This window comes from Nerophis lumbriciformis, linkage group LG08, assembly GCF_033978685.3.
Source record: "Nerophis lumbriciformis linkage group LG08, RoL_Nlum_v2.1, whole genome shotgun sequence".
Classification (NCBI taxonomy): Eukaryota; Metazoa; Chordata; class Actinopteri; order Syngnathiformes; family Syngnathidae; genus Nerophis; species Nerophis lumbriciformis.
This window is the reverse complement of record NC_084555.2, coordinates 32,912,378-32,929,237: the sequence shown is the minus strand read 5'-3', so window position 1 is coordinate 32,929,237 and position 16,860 is coordinate 32,912,378. Positions and strand designations below refer to the sequence as shown.

At 45.9% G+C, this 16,860-nt stretch overlaps 1 protein-coding gene across 3 annotated transcripts in view; it reads right to left on the bottom strand.

Moving 5' to 3' along the window:
• dnajc17 (DnaJ (Hsp40) homolog, subfamily C, member 17) overlaps window positions 1-16,399 on the bottom strand; it is a 61,045-nt gene extending 44,646 nt beyond the window's left edge. For all 3 annotated transcript variants that reach the window (XM_061968712.2, XM_061968713.2, XM_061968714.2), the window contains exons 1-6: window positions 16,196-16,399; window positions 10,151-10,220; window positions 8,848-8,906; window positions 8,666-8,753; window positions 8,457-8,533; window positions 514-613 (exon numbers count right to left, since the gene is read on the bottom strand). In XM_061968712.2, the coding sequence (XP_061824696.1) occupies window positions 514-613; window positions 8,457-8,533; window positions 8,666-8,753; window positions 8,848-8,906; window positions 10,151-10,220; window positions 16,196-16,276 (475 nt within the window). In that variant the 5' untranslated portion in view covers window positions 16,277-16,399. The remainder of the gene's footprint in view (window positions 1-513; window positions 614-8,456; window positions 8,534-8,665; window positions 8,754-8,847; window positions 8,907-10,150; window positions 10,221-16,195) is intronic.
• Between the last annotated feature and the right edge of the window lie 461 nt (window positions 16,400-16,860).

Sequence of the window (16,860 nt, the reverse complement as noted above, 5' to 3'; positions counted from 1 at the left end):
CAAAAAGAGGTCTAATCTCGCGCCAACACTCCCAACTTCCCTTACCTTCACACACATCCATAGAATTGATTTATGTGTCTATGTTTTCCCTCCAACATTGAAACACGGGGGCTTCATGCAAAAATATGATCATGAGGTCAGGTTTGATGTTTGAGTAGTGTGTTTGTGATGTTTGGCATTCCTATATAAACATGCCAAAATGTCTTGCTGCCAAGGACATAAAAGCCCTTCATTTGAACACGTTGTGCCAAAAAATCCTACGTACATTTAGTTATTGTTTTTAGTGTCACTATTATCTGGTGAACAACAGGCTGCCTGAAGAAAACTGACAGTTCAACTGACAGTTTGATTATAAAAAGTTCACTCATACGGAAAGAAAGAAAAATGCTAGTGGGAATTCAACTCATGCAGGCAAAACCAACCTACATGGTGCTGTGTTGTTTAACCCGCAAACAAGCATACTGGATCCTGGTTATACATTGAAAATAGAAGTACCTCTCTGGGTGTATTTACCTGTGTTCTGCTGTGCTTCTCTTTCTCTTTGGATCTGCTCACTGATGAGCCTCTGTTCTTCCTCAAGCTGTCTGGAGCCCTCTTCCCTCAAACGAGCTATCTGGTGGGGAAAAAAACATACAATACAGCAATGTAACAACGTGATGTGTTGGAAAAATATTCATTTTGATTCTTCATTTAACAACAGTATGAATTCATGTCTGTCCCCGAGTTTTTCGAAAATTCCAGAGGAATGCAGACAAATGCCACTATATACATACATTATTACATACCGGTAAATATACACATATATAGCTATACATATACATATGCATATACATATACAAACATATGTATACATATACATACTATATGTATGTGTGTATATATATACATATGTATACATATACATTCTATATGTATGTGTGTATTGACTTTGTAGTTGTGTCATCAGATTTGCAGCCTCGTGTTTTGGACACTCGGGTGAAGAGAGGGGCGGAGCTTTCTACCGATCACCACCTTGTGGTGAGTTGTCTGCGATGGTGGGGGAGGATGTCGGACAGACCTGGCAGGCCCAAACGCATTGTGAGGGTCTGCTGGGAACGTCTAGCAGAGTCTCCTGTCAGAGAGAGTTTCAATTCTCACCTCCGGAAGAACTTTGAACATGTCACGAGGGAGGTGCTGGACATTGAGTCCAAGTGGACTTGGACTCAACGTGGATTGGAGCTGTAGCCGCAAGGTAGTTGGTGCCTGTTGTGGCGGTAATCCTCAAACCCGTTGGTGGACACCAGCGGTAAGGGATGCCGTCAAGCTGAAGAAAGAGTCCTATCGGGTTCTTTTGGCTCATAGGACTCCGGAGGCAGCGGTAAGATACAAACAGGCCAAGCGGTGTGCAGCTTCAGCTGTCGCGGGGGCAATAACTCGGACAAGAGAGGAGTTCGGGGAAGCCATGGAAAACGACTTCCGGACGGCTTCGAAGCGATTGTGGACCACCATCCGCCGCCTCAGGAAGGGGAAGCAGTGCACTGTCAACACCATGTATGGTGAGGATGGTGTTCTGCTGACCTCGACTGCGGATGTGGTGGATCGGTGGAGGGAATACTTCGATGACCTCCGCAATCCTTCCAACACGTCTTCCTATGAGGAAGCCTGAGGAATCTGTGGTGGGCTCTCCTATTTCTGGGGCTGAGGTTGCTGAGATAGTTAAAAAGCCTTGGTGGCAGAGTTCCTTAAGGATGCTGTGGGGTTGTCTTGGTTGACAAGACTCTGCAGCATCGCGTGGACATCAGGGGCGGTACCTCTGTGTGAGGGGCGTGGCCTGCGGACCTGCAGCGAGGAGGGACGTGTCGGGACCGGCTTCGAGATTAGCGACAGGTGAGTGGATGACACAGCTGAGTGTGTTTGTCTGATCACCTGTCGCTCTGTTAAAGGCAGCAGTCGGGAAGAAGAGAGGAGGGGGAGCACGAGCGAGAGCGAGAGCGAGACAGACGAACCAAAAGACACTTGCTGAAAAGCACGGAGACAACCAATTGCAAAATAAAGCATTGTTCTACACGATGAACGAAGCGGTCGTGTCCATGATTGGTGTCCAGAAGAACCCGGAAGTAAGGGACTTCCACAATTTGGCGCCCAACTCGGCTGGACCACTGGAGGCAAGGGAAGACGACACCCTGACGGCTCTCGCGGGAGCGCTCTCTGAGCTGGCAGCGACCACCCGCCAACAGTGCCAGGTCCTGCGGGCGTTAGCGGACCAGGGGGGCGGCGCACTGTCAGTGCCGACGACCGTCACCATCCCCCGCATGGGAGAAAAAGAGGATCCCCATGCCTTTTTGGACATTTTTGCGGCCACTGCGAGAGCATGCGCGTGGACGGAAGAAGAGTGGGGGGTGCGGCTCTTGCCGCTCCTGACGGGGGAGGCGCAGCGTGCGGCGCTCAGCCTGCCGGCGCCCTCCAGAGTGCGCTTTGAGGACCTGAGGAGGGCGGTGCTGGACCGGACGGGAGGCACCACCGAAGATTACCGACGACGGTTCCGGTCCATGCGTCTGGGGAAGGAGGACCGGCCATTCGCCTTTGGCCAGCGGCTCCAAGAGGCGGCGACGCGCTGGCTGCAGCCGGGAGAGGGAGATGGCCGACTGCTGGACCAGATCTTACTGGAACAGTTTGTGGAGGCGATCCCGACGCGGACGGCGAACTGGATCCGGTACCACCAGCCCCGGGACCTCGCAGCAGCGGTGACCCTCGCCGAGAACCACCTGGCTGTCCACCGCGAGGAGCAACGGACACCAGCGGCGCACGGACCGAGCGTGCGACATGAGAAGGAGAGAGAACGACACATTCCCCACTTTTACCCACGTGACCCTCCCCCTACTCTGTCTCCGCAGGTCCCGGCTGCTGCTTCCAGAACATCTCCCGCGCAGACGGCCCCTCAAACGCTTGGGCAGGCGTGCTGGAGGTGTGGGCGGCCCGGTCGCGCGCGTCAAGGACCTCCGCAGGTGGAGGTGGGACGCGTGAGCCGGGTGGCCGCTCCTTCAGTGCCCTCCCCCGGCCCGGGGGTGACGTACGGTATGAAGGTAACGATACAGGGGAGTACATACCAGGCGATGGTGGATTCGGGCTGCGGGCAGACCATGATCCACCAGAACCTGGTTCGACCCGGGGCTTTGAGGCAGGCAACACGGCTAAAAATCAGGTGTGTTCATGGGGATGTGCACGAGTACCCTATGGTGCCAGTAGAAATTTGGTATGAGGGCCAAAAGCATAGGGTCGAGGTAGCTGTAAGTACGCACCTCTCGCACCCCGTAATCTTGGGTACAAATTGGCCGAGGTTTAACCATTTACTGACACAATGTGTGGGGGTGCGTTCACGGACCGTAGGAAAGGGGAGCATCCGCGCGGTTCTCAGTGGTGACGCGGGTCCGTCCGATACTGCCGAGCGGGAACCGGTGGGGGCTTCGCGGGAAGCCCCCCCCGACCCCCCACTGGCACCCTATGGAGGATTTTCCACTCGAGCAGTCTCGCGATGAAACTTTGCGCGCGGCCTGGGACCAGGTGGATTACATCGACGGTCAGCTGGTGCGCCCGGGAGCAGCGCGGGTGTTCCCTCACTTCTCGATTATTAGAGATAGATTATACCGAGTGAGCCGTGACACTCAGACCGGAGAGGAATCCACCCAATTGTTGGTGCCAAAACGCCGCAGGGAAATGGTTTTCCAGGCGGCGCATTACAATCCCATGGCTGGCCACATGGGGTATAATAAAACACTCAATCGGGTCATGGTCCGATTCTATTGGCCGGGCATCCGGGCAGACGTGCGCCGCTGGTGCGCTGCCTGCCCGGACTGTCAGCTGGTGAACCCGGCGGCCACCCCAAAGGCGCCTTTGCGCCCATTGCCGCTCATGGAGGTCCCCTTCGAAAGAATGGGTATGGACCTCATCGGACCATTCCACCCGAGCACACGGGGATATCGCTTTGTGTTAGTCCTAGTGGATTACGCAACACGCTATCCCGAAGCAGTGCCCCTGCGCTCCATCTCTGCAAAGAGTGTAGCGCAGGCCCTGTTTCAGGTCATCTCCCGAGTTGGAATCCCGAAAGAGATTCTGACTGACCAGGGCACGTCCTTTATGTCACGCACGATAAAGGAACTGTACGGATTATTGGGAATTAAAGCGATCCGCACCAGCGTATACCATCCACAAACAGATGGGATGTGGACTACGAGGTCCGGCGCTCGGACCGGGGCGGAGCCACCCAAATTTATCATATAAACCTCCTGAAAGCATGGAAGGAGGCGGAGCCTGTTTCCATGGTAACGGTGGTTAAGGAGGAGGGGGAGTTCGGGCCGGAGGTCCCGCGCGCTGGTCCGCCCTTTCCCCTCCTCTGTGACGATCAGCTCACGTTAGCGCAGAGAGCAGATGTTGCTAAACTGCAACAGCGCTTCTCTGATGTGTTCTCCCCTCGGCCCGGGCGCACGACCCTCATCCAGCATCATATTGAGACCAGCCCGGGTGTTACGGTGCGGTCTCGGCCCTACAGGCTCCCCGAACACAAACGCAAAGTAGTTCGGGAGGAATTAAAATCCATGCTGGAGTTGGGGGTAATAGAAGAATCCCACAGCGCGTGGTGCAGTCCCATTGTTCTGGTAGGGAAGAAGGATGGGTCTGTGCGGTTCTGTGTGGATTACCGCAAGGTGAACGAAATTTCACGTTTTGACGCGTACCCAATGCCTCGGGTCGACGAGCTCCTGGATCGGCTGGGCGCTGCTCGTTTCTTCACGACACTGGATTTAACCAAGGGCTACTGGCAGATTCCCTTGTCACCAGAGTCCAGGGAAAAAACGGCCTTTTCCACTCCGGAAGGTTTGTACCAATTTGTGTCACTTCCGTTTGGCTTGTTCGGTGCGCCCGCCACGTTCCAGCGCCTCATGGACCGTGTGCTGCGACCCCACGCTGCATACGCTGCGGCCTACCTGGATGATGTCATCATCCAGAGTAGCGGCTGGGATGAACACATGCGGCGGGTGGGGGCAGTGCTCGAGTCCCTGAGACAGGCAGGGCTCACCGCCAACCCGGCGAAGTGTGCAGTTGGCCGGAGGGAAGTACAGTATCTGGGGTACCACTTGGGAGGAGGGCAGGTGCGGCCGCAGGTAGATAAAACAGCGGCAATTGCGACCTGCCCAAACCCCAAGACGAAAAAAGAGGTGAGGCAGTTTTTGGGTCTACCGGAGGTTTATCCCCCGGTTTGCAGACCTTACCAGCCCAATAACTGACCTCACCCGAAAGGGTGCTCCAGATCTGGTCCAGTGGACGGAGCAGTGCCAGCAGGCGTTTGAGAGGGTTAAGAAGGCCCTCTGCGAGGAGCCGTTCCTGCACATGCCTGATTTTTCTCTCCCGTTTTGTCTGCAGGCTGACGCGTCGGGCAGAGGACTGGGAGCGGTTTTGTCCCAGCAGGTGGAGGGCGTCGACCGACCCATTCTCTACATCAGCCGGAAGCTGTACGAAAGGGAGGCAAGGTACAGCACAGTGGAGAGGGAGTGCCTCGCCATCAGGTGGGCGGTCGGGGCCCTCCGATACTACCTCCTGGGGCACTCATTCAGCCTCTGCTCGGACCACAAACCCCTCCAGTGGCTCCACCGCATGAAAGATGCCAACGCGCGGATCACCCGTTGGTATCTAGCTTTGCAACCCTACAACTTCAGAGTGATTCACAGACCGGGGGCACAGATGGCTGTGGCCGACTTCCTTTCCCGCTCCCTCACTGAGGGGGGGAGTGGGCGCGGCCGGACGGCGTCCCGGCCTGAGTCTGGCGGTGGAGGTATGTGAGGGGCGTGGCCTGCGGACCTGCAGCGAGGCGGGACGTGTCGGGACCGGCTTCGAGATTAGCGACAGGTGAGTGGATGACACAGCTGAGTGTGTTTGTCTGATCACCTGTCGCTCTGTTAAAGGCAGCAGTCGGGAAGAAGAGAGGGGGGGGAGCACGAGCGAGAGCGAGAGCGAGACAGACGAACCAAAAGACACTTGCTGAAAAGCACGGAGACAACCAATTGCAAAATAAAGCATTGTTCTACACGATGAACGAAGCGGTCGTGTCCATGATTGGTGTCCAGAAGAACCCGGAAGTAAGGGACTTCCACACTCTGGATTGGCAGACCGGGGTGGTGGTTCCTCTCTTTAAGAAGGGGAACCGGAAGGTGTGTTCCAACTATCGTGGAATCACACTCCTTAGCCTTCCCGGTGAGGTCTATTCAGGTGTACTGAAAAGGAGGCTACGCCGGATAGTCGAACCTCAGATTCAGGAGAAACAGTGTGGTTTTCACCCTGGTCGTGGAACTGTGGACCAGCTCTATACTCTCGGCAGGGTCCTTGAGGGTGCATGGGAGTTTGCCCAACCAGTCTACATGTGTTTTGTGGACTTGGAGAAGGCATTTGACCGTGTACCCTGGGAAGTCCTGTGGGGAGTGCTCAGAGAGTTTGGGGTATCGGACTGTCTGATTGTGGCGGTCCGCTCCCTGTACGATCAGTGTCAGAGCTTGGTCTGCATTGCCGGCAGTAAGTCGGACAAGTTTCCAGTGAGGGTTGGACTCCACCAAGGCTGCCCTTTGTCACCGATTCTGTTCATAAAGTTTATGGACAGAATTTCTAGGCGCAGTCAGGGCATTGAGGGGATCTGGTTTGGTGGCTGCAGGATTCGGTCTCTGCTTTTTGCAGATGATATGGTCCTGATGGCTTCATCTGGCCAGGATCTTCAGCTCTCACTGGATCGGTTCGTAGCCGAGTGTGAAGCGACTGGTGTGAGAATCAGCACCTCCAACTACGAGTCCATGGTTCTCGCCCGTAAAATGGTGGAGTGTCATCGCCGTGTTGGGGAGAAGACCCTGCCTCAAGTGGAGGAGTTCAAGTACCTCGGAGTCTTGTTCACGAGTGAGGGAAGAGTGGATCGTGAGATCGAAAAGCGGATCGGTGCGGCGTCTTCAGTAATGCGGACGCTGTATCGATCCGTTGTGGTGAAGAAGGAGCTGAGCCGGAAGGCAAAGCTCTCAATTTACGGTCGATCTACGTTCGACCGGTAGATCGTACGTAGATCTACCGTTCGAACACGTCCTACCGGTTAGCCGATCCGGTGAGTCATTTATCAATGACAATATCGAGAAGATGCTGACAGGACACGTTTCATTTCATTCCGTCTAGTCCTGATTGTACAAAGCCTCCTTCCTGAAGCTTCTTTTTGGAACTACCTCAAGTTGAAAAATGGTCCCAAGAAGAATGTTGTCGTTTTTATGGTCATGAGCTTTGGGTTATGACCGCAAGGACAAGATCACGTGTGCAAGCGGCCAAAATTAGTTTCCTCCGCCGGTTGGCGGGGCTCTCCCTTAGAGATAGGGTGAGAAGCTCTGCCATCCGGGGGGAGCTCAAAGTAAAGCCGCTGCTCCTCCACATGGAGAGGAGCCAGATGAGGTGGCTAGGGCATCTGGTCAGGATGCCACCCGAACGCCTCCCTAGGGAGGTGTTTAGGGCACGTCTGACCGGTAGGAGGCCACGGGGAAGACTGGAGAGGAAAAGTCTGGGATTCCCTGCTTAGGCTGCGGCCCCCGCGACCTGACCTCAGATAAGCGGAAGAAGATGGATGGATGGATGTGTGGGTATATATATATATATATATATATATATATATATATATATATATATATACATACATACACACACACATATGTATGTATATATATGTATGTATGTATATATATATATATATATATATATATATATATATATATATATATATATATATATATATATATATATATATATATATACACACATATGTATACATATGTATATATATATATATATATATATATATACACATATGTATACACATATATATATATATATACATATGTATACGTATATATATATATATATACACGTATATATATATATTTATTGATTATTTAAACATACATACCGGTACATACATATATATGTGTGTGTGTGTATGTGTAAATAATCAATAAATATATATATATATGTATATATATTTATTGATTATTTACACATACACATATATATGTATGTATGTATATATATATATATATATATATATATATATATATATATATATATATATATATATATATACACTGTATATATACACACACATACACACATACATACATACATATATATGTGTGTGTGTGTGTGTGTATGTGTAAATAATCAAAACATCTTAGCAAAGACAGAATGACTGATATGTTTAACTGAAAATAGAGCAGTGCCCCCTCGTGGTAAGCTTCTCTTCACCAAGGCAATAAGTCATACAATAAGTCAACCTGAACGCATGCAGACCATGTTCAGCTTGTCTTAGAAGACGTTTTGCCGCTAATCCAAGCAAGATAGGGCCTGGCGGTTCAGTGAAATATGTCTTTTTAGCCTATACTGTACATTTGCGCTTCTTTGGATACTTATTTTACCTCTTCTTCAAGTGTTCTTGTGATTTGCACTTCAACTTGGGTCTCAGCCTCTGCTTGTCGTTCTCTTGTCTCAAGGTCTGTCAAGGGCCGAATGAAGGAATTTAGTTCAATGGCTCTCCAAATAAAACATCATAAAAACAACATAATATATCCAGATCTTACTTGAATATAAATAGTGATAAATTAGGTTCTGGCCATGGGGAACTCACCTAGCTTAATTTTCTTTCTTTTGTCATCAAGTTTGCGGTTACGTTCTTCTGCTTGTTTTTTGGCAGCGCAAATCTTGTCATAGGCGGCCTGAAAAAACAATCATAAATGTCAGCATAAATGAAGTGTGCATCTATGCTTGTGTGTATATCATGATTTGTACAAAATGTCACAGTGGACCTACCTTGGCAGGAGCATCAGTAAGCACCTCCAGAGCCTGGGACAACTGGTGGAAAAGCTCAGCTAGAGCAATGTGGAAAGAGAGGTAATGAGACGAAAAATGCAAAGTTTCTTTAAAAAAATTATAAATATACAAAACTGTTCAATTTGTCATTTTGAGGCATTGAATAGTTTTTTAAATACGATTTGACAGGGCTATGACTGATGTCAAAAAGTCACAACATTTTCAGTGACTCAACCTTGCAATGCTGAAGCCCCATGTCTTCCATTAGAGCGCCGAGAGGGGCCAATACCGCAATCATCGCTACCACGCAATATTCCCTACCGCCTCAGTTGTCATCTGACACACGCACAAAAGCATACAAGACCACAAGTGCTCCTTATCATGCAACCACCACACTGCTGCACTATACCAGCCAGGTCTAATTATTCTCTTATGGGAGGCCTGCTAAAGCGATATGGTTACTACCAGTGGGGATTGGCAAATTAAAATTACCAGGAGGCTCTGGGTGATCATAGAACCAGCAGAGCAGGTCAGGTTACCTACACACATATAAAAGACTGGAATGAAATCCAACTGGGGGAGACGTGCCATGTCCATGAGGCAGCTCAAAGTTAAACTGTCACAACATGGGAAGTGGAAGGGAGAAAAATAGGGGTGGGAGTGGGTGCTGTCTTTAATGAACACTCTTGACCCCAAATTTACCTCTCAAACACATGCAACCTTCCCCAGAGAGGCTGCACATCCCAGATTGGCTGCAGTCTCGTGCGATTGGGAACAAAGTCTGTCCATATGTGGGTTCAAGTGTTGAGGCTCTCCAAACCGCTTCTTTTCCATTTCTGGGAAACCGACCCCCTGCTTTTACATTATCCCTCTCAAGCCCCAATGCCACCAATTTCCCTGTTTTCCCTGCCTCACATAATCAGAAATTGCCTGAGCCATCAAAAAGCCACATAAACCTCACTTGAAAACCTGACCAGCTTTTTTTCTAGGTGCCTTTCTGCCCTTATAACAAAAAGGTATACAAGCCAAGGTAAACAAAGGTATTCCCTGTACGATTATGGATTTGCTTGTTTGCAATGGAATACCAGATGGCTTAAAAGGCAAATGCAAGGCGTAATTTGGCTGATTCTGTCTAGCTCAAAAATTGGGTTCAACGAAGATGCAACTTAACTTTGTTTCAATATCTTAATAGACCTTTGTCGAGGTCAGTCAATCAAAATTCCATGAAAGCCAATCAAGATTCCAGTTTGATTATGTGACTTTTTGGTTCATTGGTTCTGGAGGAAGGGGAAACAAACCTTACCTGCTTTTGGGTTGTCTGGGTTTTTGTCTGGATGGCACTTCAGAGCTTTCTGTCGATAGGCTTTCTTGATCTACAAGAAGTGAAGAACCCTTAGAAAAAGGTATCCACTTTAGGGTTGAAATTGTTTAAGACAAAAAAAAACTATTCATTTTAGCACAGGTGTTGGCCATACAGAAGTACAATTTATAATCATAACTATGGCTTCTTTAACTGAAAAAAAATGATAGTCCCTTTGAAATAAAGACAAGAATAGTTAGACTCTGACATAGTAGCACCCAGGTGAAATTTGGTCTGTGTTGAAATAAAAATAATTGAATGTATTCTTTGGATTAAATCAACACCTGAGCTGATCCTCTGTTTTGTGTCCTTCTGACACATTAATGGACTGGAAACACCGCAGCACATTCCTCAGTAAACTACCCACGCAAGGTCGGGTTTGCAAAGTAGATGTGTGCCGAGTTGCAACCGAACACTAGTCCACCTGTTATGCAATTCATACACAGACAGACAGCCACAGTTACGGCAAGAACAACAACGGCTGGTAGCCAAGGCTTCTAGGATGCTACAATAAACTAACTCAAGTAATTTAATGTCAAAAAGGCGTACATTAAATTGGAATGTTAACTAATCCTTGGTCGTAGAAATGGGCAATATAGCCTAAAATCTATATTGCGATATGTGCGGTATTGCAGCCTTCTGTGATAACGATATACCTGTATATGGCGGTGTAACAACATAAAACAAATGTTTTAAAATATTTCCTACTATTGGCTCAGATTTTAATATTTTAAATTCTGACTTTAAAGTCCTCCTGTGTCTAGGGACTTATTTCCTGAGTTTGTAAATAATAACAATTTTGTGATAATAAAAATATCGATTAAATCACGGTAGTATTGAACATATGGAAATATTATACTCTCTTTACGGTCTGTATTTGTATCGATAGGCCCAAGACCACTACCTTAGCAGTTAGCATGGCTTATTGTAGCCTCCTACGTTGTGTAGCGAAGCATGCATAGCTATCCCTTGTCCTTCAATAATACTTAATACCATGGGATTGCAGACTTAAAAGCAGATTTGCATTGTGGAGGATCATTAGCTGCTAGCGAGAATGCTACATTGTGTTGAGGATGCGGCCATTCGCTTGACGCTGCCATATTTGCGGGACACAGCTACAACATGTCATCATTCATCAACATGCATTATCAAGGTATAACAATTGTATTAAAAGCTTTATTGTCCGCCAAATTCATATTATTCATATTGTATGTAATCTATATCACACAATCAGAATTGGTCATCATATCTTTTATTAAATCCTATAATTTGAGAATTAATCTCCAAATAAACTATGTGACACAACAGAGCTTTATTCTCATAAGTATCTTTCTCCACTAAGGTTTTGGCCCAAAGGTGTTCACATCTCCTACAATCAACTATATCACAGTTCTGCATGTTTTCACATAGCCCCTTTAGCATAAACCAATCTCCTGCCAGTATGTCATAGGTCAAAGAAAATGAAGCACCTCTCATTAGTCCTTTACAGCACACAACTTGCCCCCCTGGCATGTTTGTAACTTTTCCTTGTGCCTTGTTGAGCTGACTTTACATAAGTGTAGACCAAAAGGACAAATAATGTATCACGCTGTTATTACACCTCCTTTTTTTCCCTTGTACAGTTTAAACAATAAATAACTCAAGACGCTGCCTTTGAGAAACCAGTCATCATTAAGAAATATTTAGTCTTGATGCTTGGCAAACAGCCGTCCCGCAGTTCTAAACTGCCATGCAAAGCGAGAGAATGGCGCCAAACACATATGCTTATTGTTGTGTAAAGTTTCCCTGCACTTTAGCCTCCCTCTGCATATTTCTTCTTCTGCTGTTTGCTTCTTGTTGTAACTAACAATAAATCTGAAGTTGGAATACATATCTAATCTACTGACATTAAAATGGGGGGCGAGGGGGCTTAAGCAATGGTCCCCTTCAATCCATGATCGTTGGTTTTAACTTAGCTTTTGTGTCCAGGAAAGTTCGTAACACTGTGTGGTCAGCAGTGGGATTCATATGAAATGTTAAGCAACATGCATAAAGAAGGTGAGGTATTATATACTAAACATAATTCACAGTAGCATAGACAGTCAAAAAGCCCAAATCTGAAAAATTCCAACAAAGCATTAGCAACTATATTTGTCAAGATATTTGTCATCTGCTGCAAACGATTGTATCTATAGTCACAATGAGTATGCATTTAACTACAGTCCATTGACCATGCATTTAAAATGGTAGTTTTTTGGGGGGGGTTTTGTGCAGCCATACTAATTAGTAATTACATTGCACATTCAATATTTTATTTTCATTTGAGCAACCCCACTCTATTTATGTGCGCTTTCTGTCTCTCTTTGCATGATGGCAGAACTTTGAAGTAAACCACAAGCAGAAAAAGAACAACAAATGCAGGGAGGGCCTGCACATCTTAAAGCAGACAAACAGTAGCCTAATGGAGTGGGCCTGGTGAAAAACAGACTCAGTGATGCCCCAAACCCAGCCTGCTTCAGCCTCAAATGCGTGTTCACATCTTGTCTTCATTAAAAGCATCTATGGTGCCAATTACAGTTGACAAACTGGTCCTGGTAAATCCAGAGCATAGAGCTGGCAGGGCCCAGAGCTTGTGTAACTGATTGTCTGCCAAGGGCCAATCCTCCTTAATTACAACACTGCCATTTACAGGACTTTATTAGCTGATGGACAATATCAACAGGCGAGGAAGAACACGGTGAAGGAATGATGGGGACAACGGCAGGTTGAAGAAGAAATAAATAGAAAAATGGAGACTGGAGACAAAAATAAACAGGATTACAATCAATGCAAATTTGCAACACAGCATTGATGCTATCACATTAATGTCATTAGAGAAACAGGAACTTTGAGAAACTAATACAAATAGAGGGGCAGGAGAAAAACTATCTGATAATCTGTTGAGAGTTGAATTGATAAGACATGTATCAGTGATCCCACTGTTTAGTCTAGAGATGTAAGGATATGAACATTTTATATTACTGTTATCGTGACCAAAATGATCACAATATTGTTGAATGTGCTCAAAAAGTACTTATACACGCACTGAAATCTTTTGACTAAATTATAATTTTTATTAATAATTAATCAATAATCTTAGTTGCTCTAACAGCAATATGTATATATGTTTAGTTTGGTGTATGTTGTTAATATGTCTTGTTTTAATGTTAGCATTTAAGCTAGCGATCTAGTGCCAGTCAGTCCGTAAGTTTAATAATAATGGATTAGATTTATATAGCGCTTTTCTAGACACTCAAATCGATTCTCAGTGAGAAATGGGAACCCATCATTCATTCACTCCACATTCACACATTTTATCAAAGTGCAGTTATCGGTCACAGTTTTTCGATCATTTTATTTTAAAATGGTAATACAAACCGTTGGGAGTTTTTACCACGGTTATCAATACTGTTTATCGTTACATCCCTAGTTACAACTATATGCTTCAGTGGAGGGTTTTAGCATGCATGTACATGTACGAGCCAGTCTGCCCCACAACAAGAGGATAGACAAAAAGAAGGAACCCATTGACCACAACTTTTGACTACAACTGGAAAAAAATGGCAGACTCGCACAAAGCTTTTCAGGTAAACTGCTACCATACATAAAGATATCTGCTGACATAAGTAACTAAGGCAAAATACGTCATACAATCATCTCAAATTCAGCTCGTTTGGAGCAAGTTTGGAAAAAGGCAAGATTGTTTCATAAATATCTCCGACATGCCTCCAAGGTCTGATTTCAAATTTCTGGGACTTATGGGGCAATAAACAAAAACAAAGTAGCTTTTGCATAATAGGGCCCCTTTAAGACAATCAAACAGCAGTTATCATAATCAGCTCATTTTTAAATGTTTCAATTAAAAATAGATTTTATTATCAAAAACAATTAATATTAATAATTGATATCGTTGAGTGCTGGTATTGATTCCCAGGTACCGAGAATTGGTACGGTATCGGTTCAAATGTGAACAGTACCAATCCCTAGTCACAGTACTGCCAGACTGCCACTGTTGCCTTCATTTACCAAGAAATAAGTGAAAGGTTAAATCATCATTTGGGTATTTGTGATCTAAGGTTTGTTGCTAAATGAGCACAGATTTTGACATTGGAAACAAGCCCTCTGTTGGCCATCCAAGAATGAAAAGTACATGCAAGATACCCGCAGCCTTAAAGTTACAGTTACACGCCAATCACAGTATTGGAATCTAACGTGCCAGCTTCCACAACATTCATCCGTCGCCCAAACACACCAGGAAATCAACAGAAGTGACGGTAAAACAGAAGCCATGAAAAATACAACTCCTCTCCATAATGTCAACCCAATAGCGTTACAAGCCCACATAAACATGCTCTGGGATGAGCCTCTTCCCATTTTTGTGATAAACAACATGACTGATAGCAGTGGTCGATAAACAGGCCAGACAATTGCCCATCTGCCGACATCGGTCTTCATCAGAGAATAGTTAAAACCCCCAAAGACTAAATGTACTTCCCACAAAAATGTCCCATCGCTGGCAGCAATCAACAGACCTCACACAACCAGTCTACTGTCTTTTATTAATTATTCTGGCCCCAGCACCACGACCACTAACTTCTTGCAGCATAATACTCTAGAAGACTTTCAATTCCAATTAGGGAGATTGACTTTTGGCAGCAATTCTGATTTCCCATCAAGCCTGTGGATTTTAGACATTGGATGCTGCAAAGGCAGATGGTCAGGAAGGGGCTCCATTCATAACGGTCAACCGCTTTGGAATGTGAAAATTGACATCCATCCATCCATTTTCTACCGCTTGTCCCGTTTGAGGTGGCCGGGGGCGCTGGAGCCTATCTCAGCTGCATTCAGGCGGAAGGCGGTGTACACCCTGGACAAGGCACCACCTCATCGCAGGGCCAACACAGATAGACAACATTCACACTCACATTCACACACTAGGGCCAATTTAGTGTTGCCAATCAACCTATCCCCAGGTGCATGTCTCTGGAGGTGGGAGGAAGCCGGAGTACCCGCAGGGAACCCACGCATATTCTTCTGAAATGACTGTGGTCATCAAATTGCAGACATTACTACTAATAACCAGCTCAGTGGCCTAGTGGTTAGAGTGTGCGCCCTGAGACTGGGAGGTTGTGGGTTCAAAACCCGGCCGAGTCATACTAAAGACTACAAAAAATGGAATCCATTGCCTCCCTGCTCCGCACTCAGTATCAAGGATTGGAATTGGGGGTTAAATCACCAAATGATTCCCGGGCGTGGCCACCGCTGCTGCTCACTACTCCCCTCACCGCCCAGGGGGTGGAACAAGGGGATGGGTCAAATGCAGAGGATAATTTCACCACACCCAGTGTGTGTGTGACTATCGTTGGGACTTTAACTTTAAATGGAAGTGTTTATAAACACAAATATGTTTAATATTCAGATGTTTAAACTGCAAAAAGTACATATAAGCATAAAATATATGCTGTAACATCCCGTCACATTCATCCCTTCCTCGTTTGTCGCTTTTTTTCTCTTTTTCAAACTCATTTTGGTGGAGGACTATCATGACCCCTGAAGATTAAAACTAGTGCAGCGTCGCCACCTAGTGGTTGCTTCCATCATCCGCATGTGATACAGTTTAAGGATTTATATTCGGATTGCATTTTCACGAAGACTCGACCGACTGTTTTACAAACAAGACATATAGTTGTCACGTAAATGACAAGAATGTGATCTGACATCTCGACAAGCGATGCCTAATACGGGCTGCATTACTGTTCTTGTAGCGTACAGGGCTTTTATAATCACACAGCTCGTAATTTATTTTGACAAGAATTGATCCACCGGGCAAAGAAACACACCATCAACTAATAATCACCAGGCGTCGTGGCGAATAAACAGAAGCTTCCATTGTCATGCAATGTATGCATGTTCGAAATAAACTGAAACTGAAACTGAACTAGCTGGTCAGCCGGTATACACATTACCTACCTCCTTCGTTGTAGCAGTGTTTTCAATTCCAAGCAAACCATAAAGGTCCATTTTCAGAATGTCCTTGGCCTTTTCAGACATCTTGCCAATAGTAAGTTTCACTACGTACACTAAAATATCAGTAAAAACAGTGGAAACAGCGCACTGCTCGACAAATGCTAATGTTTATTGTAGTTGGCGCCATGAATTTGACGTAATCAACCTTTCACCTCTGGCTCGCGGTGCACTCTGGGAAATTGTGTTTCATTTAGTTTAGCAGCGCCAGCTCACCCTGCTGGTGGTTGGAGGCCGTTTGGTGGTCAAATTATAGAATTATAATTAATTTGTGTACATTATCAATCAATTAAATGTCTTGACTTTGAAAAGGTTTTTTTCCCAAGAATTACCTATTATATTAGACTTAGACTTAGACTTCCTTTTTATTGTCATTCAAATTTGAACTTTACAGTACATATAAGAACGAAATCATATTAACGTTTATCTACAATACTAGTATTAGTAAAGTGCAGTACTACTGTATAAAAGACAGTACTGTCCCAAACAAGCTACTGCAGAATTGTTTTGTAGGTAGCAAATCTTGCATTATGGTTCCAAATTTGCTTACATTTTTTAATTTTAGTTAGTTTTTTACTGCTGTAAGTTGTTGTTTTTATTGTCTGCATTTT